This window comes from Poecilia mexicana, unplaced genomic scaffold (genome assembly GCF_051168715.1).
Source record: "Poecilia mexicana isolate PSO_F unplaced genomic scaffold, ASM5116871v1 scaffold_9, whole genome shotgun sequence".
NCBI lineage: Eukaryota > Metazoa > Chordata > Actinopteri > Cyprinodontiformes > Poeciliidae > Poecilia > Poecilia mexicana.
The window spans coordinates 14,767,768-14,783,521 of NW_028263378.1; the positions used below are offsets into that span (position 1 = coordinate 14,767,768).

General features: G+C 36.9%; 1 protein-coding gene across 2 annotated transcripts in view; it reads left to right on the forward strand.

Annotated features, from left to right (window-relative positions):
* Positions 1 to 15,754, forward strand: part of bmpr1ba (bone morphogenetic protein receptor type 1Ba) — a 66,496-nt gene that overhangs the window by 29,380 nt on the left and 21,362 nt on the right. For both annotated transcript variants that reach the window (XM_014985312.2, XM_088008829.1), the window contains exon 2: positions 9,382 to 9,790. In XM_014985312.2, coding sequence (XP_014840798.1) covers positions 9,685 to 9,790 — 106 coding nt within the window. In that variant the 5' untranslated portion in view covers positions 9,382 to 9,684. The remainder of the gene's footprint in view (positions 1 to 9,381; positions 9,791 to 15,754) is intronic.

Below are 15,754 nucleotides of genomic sequence, written 5' to 3' on the forward strand. Positions count from 1 at the left end.
TTTGTATATCAGTCCTCATGACCTGTCTAAAAGAGTTGCCAGTGATCTAACTGTAACAAATGTTCCCTGACAAGTACAGATATTTAGATATTGTGGCTCTTGTAAATTAGTTTTGTTTGCTTATTTCATAGCTAATTTGCCATCGTCAGTTTGTGGTTTTAAAACTGCTTCTTCAAATTGTGGCTCTAGTAACATATCAGCAGCAAAACCGCTACTCCTTCAATTATTTTGCCTCATGACAGGCATGTGCCTCCTTTGCAGCTTTTTGAACTGTTTCCATCAGGATTTTAGTAACTTCTTCAGTTCAGAAAATCTCTGGCCAATGTTTCCCTTGCATGACAGCAAGTCACACTGTTGGTGACACAAATTTCAATTTGTGCTTCTCATATTTTGTGTGAATTAAACTGATTGTAAAAATAAATGGAAATAAATGAAAATATTTCACAGGGTTTTGTTATTGAAATATTTTCAGCATCAACAAAGGGTAACTTATTGTTATTACTTTCAATACAAAAAATGAGAAAATTAATTATATTAATGTTTTATAGTTTTTGTGCTACATTTTAACTGGGATTCTGAGGAGTGTGTCTATGCAGTCAGTATCTTACATGCAAGTCTTGTAAGACAACAATCTGTTTTTCTTTTAGATATTCTCGTGGTTAAGCTGAGAGGAGACATATTCCAAGCTAGATTTTATATTTTCTAATTGGTTTAGACCACAATATGGACTTGATGTGTTTCTGTTTAACCACAGGGAGACTTTATGTGATGCTGAGACTTTTCTTTTTCCCATATGATTAGTTGCACCAGTGTAACCACAAGTTTTTTTTTTTAGGTCCACCATTGAGAAGTTAGGTCACACTTGCTCTCTAAAACTCTGATTATTAACAAGATATTTTTTCAGCATTAATGAAAATAATTGTCTCACTTGTGATAAGAGCAATTAGACTTGTTTTTGGCTACTAAGTCTACTCACAAAGTGTAGTTTTATTCTAATCTTCGCTTTCTATATTGATTTTTTGTTTTTCATTCTGGCACGTTAACATGAAGCTCATATGTCTTGTCTTATTAATGTATAAAATTACCTGTTATAAGGATTAACTTATAGTTTTCCAAAAACTGGATGTCACTTGAAATCTTGCATATAGTATTAAGATTATCAATTTCAGATGTTTTGAGATCTAGTTTATGTCCTTTGCAGGCATTACGAACTGTTTAAACCTTGATCTCATGACACCACACATAGCAAAACAAAAATATTAAATCCTGAATGTCTGACATAAGAGACAATTGGAAGGTTGTCATGATGTTAGATACTGGCTTTAATTTAATGGATTAGTTTAGTTAGGGAAAAATAAGTATAAGAACCAAAGTGGACTTTAGTTGGATTTTTGAAATTTTAAGTGAATTGTTTTTCTAACTGCAACCAATCCATCTGTTGTCATAGCACAAGTGTAGGGCGTTTTACACATTACTGGAATACTTAATGATATTTTTGCTTTTTTGACACCTCTTAGATAAGATCTCAAAAAAACATTTATTGTCTATTCAGTCTTGTTCATAAATAAAGTTTGTTAAAGTAAAATTAAATAGCATTTTTGATTTGCAACCTTTATTTAGTTACAGATGGCAGTCAAAAACCACGTGGGTGGGTGGCTGCAGCATATGATCCTCATTGTTTGAAAAGTGGATTTGTGAATCACTGTAGTAGGCAGGACGGATCCCACAGAGCAGGTGGGACAGCTCTTGCTCTCTCAGCTCCCACTCAGGATCTTTTCTGGGAGGTTTTTCTACCTTGCCATGCCATTGTAAACATTCCTCCCTTTTAACCAGCTGGACTCTTCTTTAGCAACCCTGATTCCTGCTTTCCTACTTCTAAACGCACAATCAATTCACATGCTTTTGTGTGTTTGTTTTTACAAAAATCTCAAATATATTAAATCAATTTGTTTTACTTTGATATAATCGGAAAATTGACTTCAAAAATTATGTGCCTTTTAGTCAACTATCAGAGCATTTATCATGCAGAAATATTACTCTCCATAAAACTTTATTTGAAACTATAACCAGCTGTCTTTGCAAGAAATTTACTACAGCAATAAACCATACATTCGTTATCGCATTGGGATTAGAAGAGTGGATCTTCTGATACTGAACTTTTGGTTTTCTATTCTGTCTCGTCATCCCTGCCAATAATTATATGCTAGTTGTAAGGTGCTATTGTGACTATTTAAAATTACTACAGCACACTATAAAAGTAATTCCCAATCAATCAATAGACTTTCATTAAGTTTAAATATTTCAACATCTACCATGAAGAGCTTCTGTGTCTGCTTGCATGTGAATTTGTCTTTAGTGTTAATGTTTTTGAACATGAGTAAGCTGTTTGCTGAAAGAGTTCAGTTTATTTTAAAGGGAAAATTTGAGTTGATATTTCAGTAATTTTAAGATTAATGCAGAATTTACTTTTTTTGAAATCCAGAAATGGAAGAATATAGTTTGGGATTGAGATAATAATCATACCCCCCACCCCTGAGGCCGGCTGCCACTGTTTCTGTGCTGCCTGGTAGTCTAAGGTGTCTCATTTCTTTTGGGTTAGTGGTCACCTAATCTTCCAAACAGAGCAGGAAAGGTCCATTTTGAAGGTTAGAGGACCACCACCTCTTGAGTTCACCTAGAAATGAACACCCCTCCTGATCTTGCAGTACAGTTCAAGAAAAAGGAGTAAATGGGTAGAACAGCTTTGACACCAATGAATGCAAGTTGGGAGATGTGAAAAGTAAAGCCGTTTTGTCAGTGTCAACATGCAAGAGTGAGAAAGGAAGAGCAAGCTAAAAGGAACAGTGAAGTCTTTCTAAAGTTGCTTTTCCATCATTGCAATTTCCCCAACATATTTTTTTTGTAGAAGTGAATTAAATGACTGTGGCATTCGGGAGAATTTTCATCTTTTTTTTATGTTTCAGCATGTCAAATTATGTTTTAAACAGTGTTTTTGCATTTCAGGATGTTTGGCTTTATTTTTAAACACCTTGGGAATTAAGAAAATAACAAATTCCAACAGTAATGATGATTTTTTTTTTATATGAGCCATATGGGCAGTTGCCCCAGGTGGCATTATGAGTGGAGAAAGCGCAATCACTCTTTTTGAAATGTATCTGTTAGTTGCTTCTTGCTGAGTCAAATGTATTTGTATTCCATATTTCAGAAACAATTGTTGCCTTAAGCCAGTTCAAAGTGTTTTACGTGATTGACCAAAACACAATACAGCAACCAACCCTGAAACAAACAATGAAACATCACATTTGTTAAATATCATCATCATCATCATCATCAAAATCATCAACAGTAATCATAATCAAACACACACCAAATATATAAATTATTGTTCTGTTTTTAATCAAAGGCAACTATAAACAGGTGGGGTTTTTAGTCTTTATCTTAAGTAACTTGCTGGTTTGGCTGTTTTGCATTTTCTGGAAGTTTGTTCCAGATTTGTGTTGCATTATTAACATCATTTCAAGGACCATTTTGGAAATATATGCCACCATTGGCCACTCTGGCTCATTATCATACAGGTCTTGCTTTTAGTAAGGCACTTTCCCTGATTTTAAAAAGATTGGACTTTTGAGTTTCTAACTAAGCAGTTAGCATCCAGGACTGATGTTCCCAAACTGATTCTGCTGTGAAGCTAACTCCCTTCTCCCCCTACTTTAGCACAAATAGCAGGAATCCTCTTTGAGCAATGCAGACATAAAGACACCATACCACAGGAGGTCAGAGGTGAAACTGTCACTGCTCCATCATCACGCCTTTCTTCCCACTCTGGGAACTAAGCCGTTTTAGGTGTTGTGATGGGTTACAAAACGCTTTAGTGGACCCCAGGCACCAGACCAAATACTGATGACAATGTTAAACTCCTCTGACCCTTTCTTACTCTTTATTTTTCTTCCCCTCTTCACAATCCTTTACTTATTATCCTTCATGCTCTAGGACTATTTTATAATTCTTACTTTAAACATCTGTAGGCTAAATGTCTTCATCTTCTAACGCAAAGTGCCGAGCAGCCAAACAAAAACAATTTTCCTCATTGCACCACAGTGTGGATTTTCTCCAGGTGGAGAATTTCAGAGCAGAAATGGTCCATAGAAAAAGAGGAAACCAGCTCAACTCCCACACACAGCGTCTCTCTTGTTCGACAAAGCATTCAGGCAGAAAGGATTGCTATGTAAATGCAGAGTTGAATGGGAGTGAACAGACGGGTTTAAAGTGGATTATGTTAAACTGCTTGTTAGTTTAAAGATAAACTGAAGTGAATGGATGGGGATTAGCAGATGTGCTGCTGTGCCACTGAGGTGTTTCTCAAAGGCTGACCTAATCCTCTATCTCCTTGTCAGTTCACATCAAATAAAAGGATAAGGGTTTCTTTAAGGGAACAGAGAAAGGTAAATTGAGATGGTATTAATTAGCTGACTATGCATCATAGATGTTTCAGTGTGACTTAGGCAGTTTAATCCAAGATTATAGGTTGGGTTTTCAGTCATTTTAAACCACATAGGATGCTTGTCGTTCTTCACAAAGAGGTGGAACGTTGGATGTTTCTTTATCAAGGCAGAAGGAATCGATATTTTTCTTGGAACATTAATTTCCCACATTTTCTTTTGTGCCACAAGCATAAAACATATCATTAATCTGAAGGAGGCTTCAACGCAACATTTTCTGATGTAACAAAGGTGTTGGGTTTTCCAGTATCACCAGAAAAGATTTGTCTCTCTTACCACAAAGGTTGTCCCCATTGACAAACCACTAACTAGCTATGTGTCATGGTTTTTATATTATTTTTAAACTCAAGAGAATAAAGACAAATGTCTTAAAGATTCACCTTCTAAAAAGACATGATACTGAAGTACAAATTTCATCCCCAGTGAAAGACGTTATTATTTTGTTGTGTTGTGTCAGCATGTCAAAAATGATTCAGAGTTGCACATCAGGTAAAGTGCTGACCTCAGGCATCAGCTGTTGTTTTTCATCCGAACGAGCAAAAGCAGTTTGAATGCTGTTAACCTATGAGACAGAGAAACATTCCTGCTGAAGACTTGGATACAGGCAACTTCATTTGTGGCTTAAAGTGGAAGCTTTACAAACAATGTTACTGCTTTTCATCTATTCTCTGAACTCTCACTTCTGCCCTAAAGTTTGCCATGCGTCATTTATCATTTGTTCATCAGAAATCATTGTATAATGAGCACACACATCCACCATTCTTTATATTTTCTTGTCACTATCCTTTTGTTTGCCTCTGTTTTTTTTTCTTTAGTTTTACTGCTCATCCTTTGCTTGTGCCAGTGTGAGCCATTCATCATGTGAAGAGAATCATGCGTGTGTGTGTGTGTGTGTGTGTGTGCGTGTGTGTGCGTGTGTGTGTGTGTGTGATGCATGTCTGTGCTGATTTGCTTGAAGACAAGATATCATATGCTGATCAAGAAGTGACCCCTTCAAAAACTGTTATTTAAAAGGTATTGAAGACTGATGCCCCATGACACACACAAACATCCACACTCGCATACACAGTTTCGCAGCTATTGGGGGCAAATGCTGTCACAGTTTTTAAAAGGCTTCCCGCAGTTAGACATGCTTGAAATGACATTCTGGTTCACTAGAGAAGGGGAGTGAGGGGAGGAGTGCAGCAAAGAAAGACAGAAGCAAGGGGGGGAGAGGGCAGGCACATTTTTTGCTTTACAGAAAACAAAAAATAGACAATAATGAGTGAAATATCTTAATAAGAAGAGCATAGAGAATTTTTATTTTATGTTGATGCAAAATAAAACCTCTATCAGATTTCCCAAGCTGATGTTTTGATGTGGTAATATTACTATATTATAATATTTTTTTTCCTGTCTTTACCCATACAGATTTCTGACATGCCAATTCTGATTTGGACTTTTTATTCAAAAAAATATTGTGTGGGCTCTACCTACTGCATATAGACCTGACATCTAATCAGTCTGTTGAGATTTGTCTGCTCCAAAATAGATTAAAATTGTCCGATGAAATACACACTGTCTTTGTGCTTTGAAAGATGGAAATTCAGCAATCATGTTTCTTTGAGGTCTGACGTGTTGATAATAATTTTAACTAATTCAGATTTTTTTTAATTTTCTTTCTAAGGGATCTAATACATAAATTAAAAGCAAACATATTGCACCTCTTTGATGGGGATAGTTTTGAATCCAACAGAAAATGTATGGATTTAAAAGAAAATTTGTATTTTCAGATCAATTCATAACTCTCATTTTTTTTAATTGTCTTTATCTATTTTATTTAAAAACTGCCTAAAAGAACTGAAAATTGTCTTTTTTTTCCCCCCTCAGTTAAATACTCAGATTTTTCTTTATTTTGCATGTCAATCCAAAATCAAAGTCAATAGTAGAAATATTGGGTAGTTTGAAGAATCTCTTAACTGATTGGTGAAACTCTATTTTGTACTTCTTACACTATGTGCAAATTATGACTAGAATTTCATTGAAACTTGGAACAGGACTCAGATCTGATTTGATTAAACTTTTAATCTTGTATACAAAAGGTTGGGAACCGCTCTCTAATGATGAAGTAGCCTACTTTTAATTTCTTTCTCCAAGGAGAGATAATCAGCCTTATCCCTACTCTTTGTTTTTACAAATGAAAACGAACAAATAAAATAAACTATAAGGACATATCTAGGTGTTTCATTTACCAAAAACTTTAAAGACATTGAATCAGTTTCTTATATAGTGATGGTTCAAATCTGTGATGCATTTTTTCATGCTAAAAGAAAATTGTTCAAAGCAGAAACATACACACACATACACATGGAGTTTTGTCAGCAGTAAATGCCCTAAAGGCAAGAGGATAGCTCTGGAAAGGAAATGGTCTATTAGAGTGTCTCAGCCCATTTATTTATTAGTATAAAAGCCTCAGGCCTCTATGATGTAATCTCTAACAGCGCCTTTAAAGTGTCTCTGCCAGCCACCTGAACAGCTCTCCACTGTGCGAAGAGGTGTTCTCAACACGGTTTTATAAAGTATCTATTTATAGATACAAACTGTTATATTTTCAAAAATAAAACTTTGCTCCCTGTAGAAAAAGAGTGAGACGTAATTCTGACTGATTATGGGAGGAGAATCTGGAGAGTTATCAGTCAAACAACGTTTAGTGGAGTGTGAACTCAACAGGTCTGAAATGACCTGTTCTCTAAAGGTCATCATCTTAAACTCAACACGTAGACGAGAATGTGGAGATTATAGCCAAAAATTGTTAAGCTGCCAAAAATGGTTACACTGTATTCTCTCTATATACGACAGGGTGGGATCAATGAAGTTGGAATTGGTTTTTAAGCACTGCATGTAAAATGTAGGACTGAACAATAAACAATGAATTCAAACTTTTCGAATCTACAACACACGTTTTTGTGGACGCCTTCCTGGTGAGGTGTTGCAGACACAACAAGCAACTCCAGTACGTTTTTCCAACTAGGGCGTGTTAAGCACAGATGTGAGATTATATATTACTATTATGATGAATTATGGCAGTAGTTATGGAAAGAAATCACAAATTTGTTTCGGTTATATGTTATTTCAGAAGACACAGGTAGAGGCCTCCACAATTTTATGGCAGCCTTTATCCTTAATGACTACGCGATAAACAGATTGTGGTTGGTGAGATCGATTACGTGTCTGGTGGTCAGCACCACAGGGGATGCTACTCTCAGTAGCTCTTCAAGTCTATACCTCAGATATTCAGCTAAATAATTTTCATCTGCAGTAATTCTAGAAATACTGCAGCTATCTTATGTATCAGGGGTACAACAGAGGCCAAGACCAGAGAGTTGGTAGAGTTGGTAGACTGTTTCATTGTATTGGAACAATCACCTCATCTTAAACAGAACAAAACAAAGAAATCATTTGAGGATTTAATGAGAAACAGAAATATGTGAAACACTAGTTCTACCATTGGAGAACATGTGGAAGCTGTGGAGGAATAAACGTATCTTGGTTTGTCACCTAGATTAGTGTTTCCCAACCCTGACCATCAAGGCACATTCACTGTCCTGCATGTTTTAGATGTTTCCCTGCTTTAATGTTCCTGATTCAGATGATTGCAGTTCACCAAATGCCTGTTAATCAGATATCAATTGAAATCAGCGGGGGTGAAGCAAAGAAACGCCTAGTACATGCAGGGCAGTGCGCCTTGAGGGCCAGCATTGGGAAACACTAAACTAGATAACAGACTGGAGTGAAGACATAACATTGAAGTTGTGTGCAAGAAGTGGCTGGGCGGACTGTACTTCTTGAGGAAGCTTAGGTCGTTCAATGTTAGCAGAAGAAGAGTGCAATCCTTTCTGTCTGCTAGAGCAGCAGCATTAGACTCAGTGACTTGGAAAAGCTCAACAAAGTGATAAAGAAGGCTTACCTTGGTCTGGGAACTGGATTGTCTTGTGAAGTGAATGCTCCATTTAGTCCTTCATTTAATTAAGGAGCAGTTGTGTCACACTGCTGTTGTGACACAACAACAGTGTCTTCATTCAGAGGTTTTTCAGATCTGATGCAGTACAAACTTCTACGTGAGATCCTTCCTGCCCACAGCGATAGACATTTATAATGAGTGTGCAGAAACACATACTAAGAGTTATTGCAACATTAAATTTCCCTCTGAGAATAATAAAGTATTTTTTGTTTTTTGTTTTTTTTAATTAATTGAATTGCATTTGACTTTCTGTCTCAACATGTTTCCATTGACAGTTGTTCTGATTCCTGCTTGTGCTTGACACTTATGAAATATTGTAGATAAACCAAAAGTACTCTGAGCAACATTCTGCATGTCTCCTTACATTTAGGAGACAGGCATATTTCTTTTCCAAAGATTTGGATTAGTTTTTAAAAATATATATATACTGTATATCTAAATAATCAAGTTGGATATACAGACTGAAACAACAAAAGTATAACATGACCAGTAGTGCATTTTACAAGCCTCCTGATAAAGTCAGTACTCAGCTAGTCACTGCTCAGATGCTTGTAATCAATTGTTGTATCATTTTTTATCTCACACAGTACAGGCAGAAGTTATTTCGAGCAAAATCTGCAAACAGTTAGACTCAGAATCTCTCAGATCCTAGTTTGTGTCTTCAGTATCCCCCCATAACTCTCCTAACTTTTTCTAAACCCCATCTTGCTCATGTCTTCTCCCTGCCCCCGTTTTCTTTCCATCTCTGAGTGAATATCTGCGTGCATGTGTGTGTGTGCGTGTGCGTGTGTGTGTGTGTGTGTTTGTGAGTTGGTCAGCCCTCCCCACAAGCAGCGTAAAGTTAACTCCCCCCCTTTTTCCCTCTCTCTCCCTGTCTCTCAGCTGGCCTCACTGCTACTGTCAGACCTGGTTGGAGGACGATCGGCACCAACGGCTGCTGCCGATGCTGGTGTGTTTTGTGTGGTGTGCTCTTTCTCGAGTTGCGACCGACCCACACACTCACACAGTGGCTTGCATGCCTGATACTCCCCCCACGTCCTGCTCTCCCTCCCTCTCTGACACATACTACACACACTCACTCAGAGGGGGAGCCAGTGGTTGTGAGCGTCAGAGCCTGGCGTGTGGAAAGAGCTGAACAACGGAGCGCAGAGGAAAAGTGAGGAGCACAGGAGGGAGACTTGTACCATGCCAGAGCAGGGAGAAAAGCCGAGGGGCTGCCTCTCTCTCTGTCTCTGGAGCCGGAGTCCTCTGTTATTGCTTGGACTGTTTTCCCTCCAACAACAGGCCAACGGTAAGTTACAGTAAACTTTCTCCACTCGCTGCTGCCCTCAACACTTCGGCTGTTTCTACCTTGGCTTTGCAGTGATGTCACTCTCCTGCAGCTCATTAGATGGGCTCTGTTTTTATGTGTGGTTTCTTGAATGTGTGAAGTAAGGTTTTTCTTTGAGTTGTAACTTTGATAAGCACACTTTGGTATGCGGTGTCTGTTTTCTGCAAATAATCTGGGATCATAGTGAGTTTGATCAAATATCTTAAAATTGTGGTAGTTTTTGTAGAGGTTATCTGAGACACAAAATATTTGATAGTATTTTTTAAATTGTTATATTTGGACATACCATTCATGTCTGCACCCAGTGGATCAACTTATCAGTGCCAGTTCTTCAAAAAATGTCTCAGCAGAATGAGTTTTTCAGCTTTTCGTTCCATATGTTATAATTATGCATTTTTGTCTTTTTTAAATAAAAGTCAACTTGGTGTATCTTTTTCACAAATGGCTAAATAGCAAATGTATATAAACATATATTTATGACAGTTTTAATAAAATTTATTTAAAAACTTATTTCAGGCTTTCGGTGCACCTGTTCTTTAGTTCCAGAATAAAGAACGAAAAAGAAAAGAAAAGAAAACACACAATACACTTTAAAACAGGCAGACAAATGTTCCACCACAGACCAACAGTTGTTATGTTTACTAGCATCAGCTGCATTGGTTGCTTCCATGTTTGGTATCAACAGTGTGATATTTGAGGTGTTGTGAAAAGAATGTGTCAGTTTATCTTTGATTTATCGTATCGTTACACATTTAGGAAAACTTGTATTTTTGCTTTTACAACCTTTTAAGTTTGTTGTGCGATTTTATAAGCTCGTCGAATACGTTATGCTTGTTTAATAAAAACTTATGAATGAGCCTTAATTAGTTTTAAATTGCTTTTTAATTTCACTAACATTTTTCTTGTCAGAGGAAGTAATATGATTTGGCGTGACCCAAAGCAGACTGCCAACTTAGATGTGATTGAGAGTTTTTACAGATTATGGTGAGACCTCCCCGCCCCAAAGAGGGGCCACTCATGCCCAGAAGTAATCAGTCAATAACAGTGGAAACATGTAAAAAGCTGGACTGGAATTAGCAGGATGTTTTGATTGGCTTCATTTCCATAAACATTTCATGATATCAAGCACTTTGAAATACCACAATTACAATGTGAAAAGAAAATATATTTCTGGAACAAAATTGAGTATCTTTTTACACAGTTTTGTTATATATTTTTGTTATTTGTTTTTTTTATAAATGCCTGTTTCATTTCAGAAACAAACTTCTCAGTTATATAAAAACAAATTCAATTTAAATCTCTCAGGTTACAAATAATTTTAACTTTTACTGTAAAAAAAAAAAAATTCAAAGATTTCTTTATCTCTTTGATTACGTTTCTTCACTGTTGTTCTATTTAAAGAGATTGGCATTTATTTTGAACACGAGCGATTATTTTAAGCCAGCAAAGGCTCGTAACTTTTACTCATAGGTGCTGAGATTGTCGTGTGTTTCTGCCATCCCTCTCGCATGTCTGTCGTTTCTGTAAATGTCACTTCTGGGTTTTCATCTGTAGTCAAGACCTTTTGCTCAGAGTTTTTTTTTTTTAGATGCTCCAGCAGCTATTAAGAATTCAATGGAAATTTCAAAACTTACGCACAAACACACAGAGGATTTGAATGCGACCAGTGGCCAATCTGTCTGAAAAGTCTCTGAAGAGCTGCCAGAGAGTAAAGCATGTGCTGAATCTCACATTAAAATGTATATTTAATGGAAAAAACATATACACATTAAATTAATTATTGCATTTCTATTTCCCAGTTCTTATTGAATGAAAAAGTACTTGTGACGTGGTTGTGAGTTTTATGCTTTACTGCAGAGCCTTTAAGGAGTGAAAAGGATTGGTCCTTGATTTGTGCAGATTTGAGCAGAATGCTCTGGATGTTTAAAAAAAAACTATTCAAAATTTCATCAGACTTTGGTTCTGTTTCTCTTGAATTCTGCTAAAACCACACTAATTCCTGATTTCTCAGGGTTTTTACCCAAATCTAGTTTATACCAGTCAGAAAGCCTTATAATACTTTGTGGACGATGAATACACCAGTGCTTTTGTCTTAAAAAGCTTTAGATAAAAAATAGAAAAAACTTTGTGTCATCAGGCCACCAATACATCCACAGAATCACTTCATGATGTTTTTCAAGTAAAACTTGTTCATTTCATTTTTGTATGGCCACATGTTAGTAATACTTTACCTTAATATGCACCACTTATTAAGGTCATTATTGATGATCCCTTTAAGAATCATAGCAATCTCCTACACTTTCAGTGTAAGATGAGGTGCGTCCACTTGGTTTGGAAACAGCGTTTGCAAAGTCATCGGTCTTAATTTGTCTTACCTGTCCCAAACATGGAAATTACACTCTCCTTTTTTCCCCTGTTACTGGCACATCTTTGCCAGTAACAGGGAGAGAAAACATTACAGGAGTTGATTAATGTTTCTATTTGTTGTTATTAATGAAGTGTAGTGAGGTGCTATGAAAGATGACCGTGTTTTCTTGAAGTCTTTAAAATGTAAAGTTTTCTTCTCGGCAAAAAAAAAAAAAAAAAAAAAAGGAAAATGTTAGAATGTGAAATCTACAAGAACACTCTTCTGTTCAGTGTGTCTAAATAGCGTGTAGTACTCTCTGCACCACTGCAGATCAGGTGTGTTTTTGCTTAAACTCACCAGCCAGCTGCCGCCACATCACACCCTCAAGCCAAGAATATTTACATCGACTACCAAGAGGCGGTGACATCCCTGCTTGGCATCTCAGAGGCATAACAGTGACCTGTTGAATTTTGCCCTCTTTCCCATCTCACCACTAGAACCAAATTTAGTCCTCTCTAGGGACGCTGGAGATTTCGATTGGAACATTAAACAGGTCTGACTTGACATTAAAGCCTTATCATATTTGTGACCTGAGTCGTTGCTTTGTTATGGAAGCTGAATCAGGGTCACTCGTCTCAATTTGATTTAAAACCATTTTGTTTAGACTTGCAGCAGCCCTGTGCATTTGTTGACACGTACAGTAGATGATTGACTGGTCTGGAAACGGGATCATTCGGCGGTTGACACACAGATGATGGATTGTTCTGACAACGCGCTCTGCTCCGACTGAACAATCCAATAGTTGGAAGGAAGAGAGAAAAAAGAAAGAGGGACAGTAAATGACGTAGTTAAAGCAGGTGTTTTATTTTCACTTGTTTATTTTAACTGTCTGCCCAAACTCCCACTGTAAAACAACTCGCAGATTCCTTATGAACTGAACCGAGGCCTGTAGAGTCAGCTGGTTGTTTTGCAGTTGAAGACAAAGCTGCTGACAGATCCTCTGTTGTGTCTTTCAGATGAGCACAGTTTGCTCTTTGGCGTTTTTGTCATTGTCTCTGGAGCAAGCAAATAAAGGACATGTCGGCCATTAGTTTACAAGGAGACTGGAAGCACACTGACTTCGTTCGCTTTCTGAATCACACACACGCACATATTGTTTGACCTTCCACCTACACCCGGCTGTAGTCCTCAATGTGAGTTCTGGGAAGTGACGAGGGAGCGCGATAGCTTACATTTCATTGTCCTTGGTGGGAATAAGCGCTACTGTATCGGTTTTCACAGTCAAAGCCCCTGCCAGTTGCTTTGCTTTTGTCACTGCTCTCTAATAAGGCTGTTGCACATCGCAGGGATAAAAGCTCAGTTCTAAAGGAATAAAACTCTCATTAGCTCCTTTTGTTTTGTGCAAGGCTAATTACGTCGCTGAACTTGTAATTTCTGTAAAGATGTTTAATTATTTTCTGAGAATTTTCAGAAAGATCAGTTTGTTGTAATTGTGTTCATGATTCAAAGAGTTTTATCTCAGTCTTTTGCAGCATGCAGGGGAAAACGTATTGTCCTTGTAGAAAACAAACTTCAATATTTTTGATCAAGAATTTTATTTTTTAAATTCTTTAAGAGGCACTTTGCCCTAGAGCTGGGTCATAGTGCAACTTTTGCTGGCTCCTTGGTACTCGTCAGTCTAAAAGGTTTTTTTTTTTTTCCAGGATGCATTCGTTCACTTGATGGAAACTGATATCTATTAGAACCACTAATGTACAGGCTTTAGGGCTGAGAGGTAAAGTGATTATGTCAGTTATAGGAAATGTGTATAAAGTACGCTACAGCAAACTCACACCTTAGCCCTTTCTTTATCACATTCAGTAGTCAGCCGCTGGATGAAATTACCAAAGCAGGGTCTAGAGGGCAATTCGGTAGAAGTTGAATATGACATCCGAAGGAGGAAGCATTAACTTGTTTACATGGGCCTAATACAGCATGTTTCCCATAGAATGGCTGATATAAACATTGAAGAGATGGTTCCATTCAGATGACCTCTAAAATGTTCAGTTAGTGGAAGTGTGGAGAGTTTGAGACTGAGAGGTATTGTATGCTGTAATGGATACAGATCGGGTAACTTCTAGCCCAGTCAGATTACCAGTCTGGCACTGACTTCTTAAGACGCAGCTGGAGCTGAGGAAATTGTGTGTGTGCGTGCATAGAAAGACATACTGTGTGTGTGTGTTTGTTTGTGTTTGTGTGTGTGTGAAAGAGTGTGTGTATGCGAGACAGAGAGGGGTAGAGAGTGAGAAGATTTTTTTTAAGTGTACCAGTCTGAGTATAAGTGAACTTTCTGACTGCTTAGTACCCCAAAATATGTTAAAATTGAAAAATTGTCCCACATTTTATTTGGTAGAGGTAGTGGATTTGAATCTGTTTTGTTAACATTTAACAAAGAGTGAGAATCCTGTCTGGCAATCAAAGATCAGTTCAATTCCAAAATACTTTGTTAATCCCAAAAGAAAACTGGATAAAAGCTGATCAAGGAAACATTGGAAACATTCTGCCCAGTTGATCAATTAATGTCTATTTAACATTAATAATAATAATTCAAAGCTAATTTGAGTGTTGTGTCTGAGCTAGAAAAATACAATATTTATAAATACATTTTTGAGTAATATTTATTTTTATGTAGCTGCTTACCAGCATGATATTCACCTTTTTTCAGTGTCCCACACCTCCTATTCACCTGATATAACTTCCATAACCATGCAAAAATAATATTAAATTACACCACATAAAACATTCATAAATGCACACTGATAAGTACTTAATAGATAACCTTAAGTTAATGCAGGGTGATGTAGTTATCAAGTGTTTTGACTATTTACTGTTAATTTTGCAGGTAAATGTTAAAAGTAGTGGTTGATTTTTTTTTTTTTAAACTTACTGCTGATATGTTGTTGGTGGGCTTATCCAGAAATGGTCCAACAAATGAAATTCTGCTTGGAGTCTCTTCCTTCCTTGGGATGGCTAAATGATCAACCAGCAGTAAGATTTTAAGCAAAGAAACGTTTGCAAAAATTTGCTTGTTTGCACATTTTCAGTTAATGTAAAGTTTATATTTATATTAGTATTCTGAAAAAAAAAATGTTCAGGAACATTAATAATATAAATGTCTTAATAATTGTTGTGAGCTCAAGTCCTGATAGTGCAGGCTGCACATCATGGTAAACGCAATTAAGTGATGGACAGATAACAGGTGAGGAGGAGCACAGCATAGCTGGCTGTCACAACTGCAGCACAGAGGGACTAAAGGGCTTAGAGTTTTCCATGCAGTCATGCTCCCTCACTTTGCCCCTCCGACCTCCCCCTTCTGCTCTTGGCATCTGAATAGATTTTCTATCTATCTATCTATCTATCTATCTATCTATCTATCTATCTATCTATCTATCTATCTATCTATCTATCTATCTATCTATCTATCTATCTATCTATCTATCTATCTATCTATCTATCTATCTATCTATCTATCTATCTATCTATCTATCTATCTATCTATCTATCTATCTATCTATCTATCTATCTATCTATCTATCTAT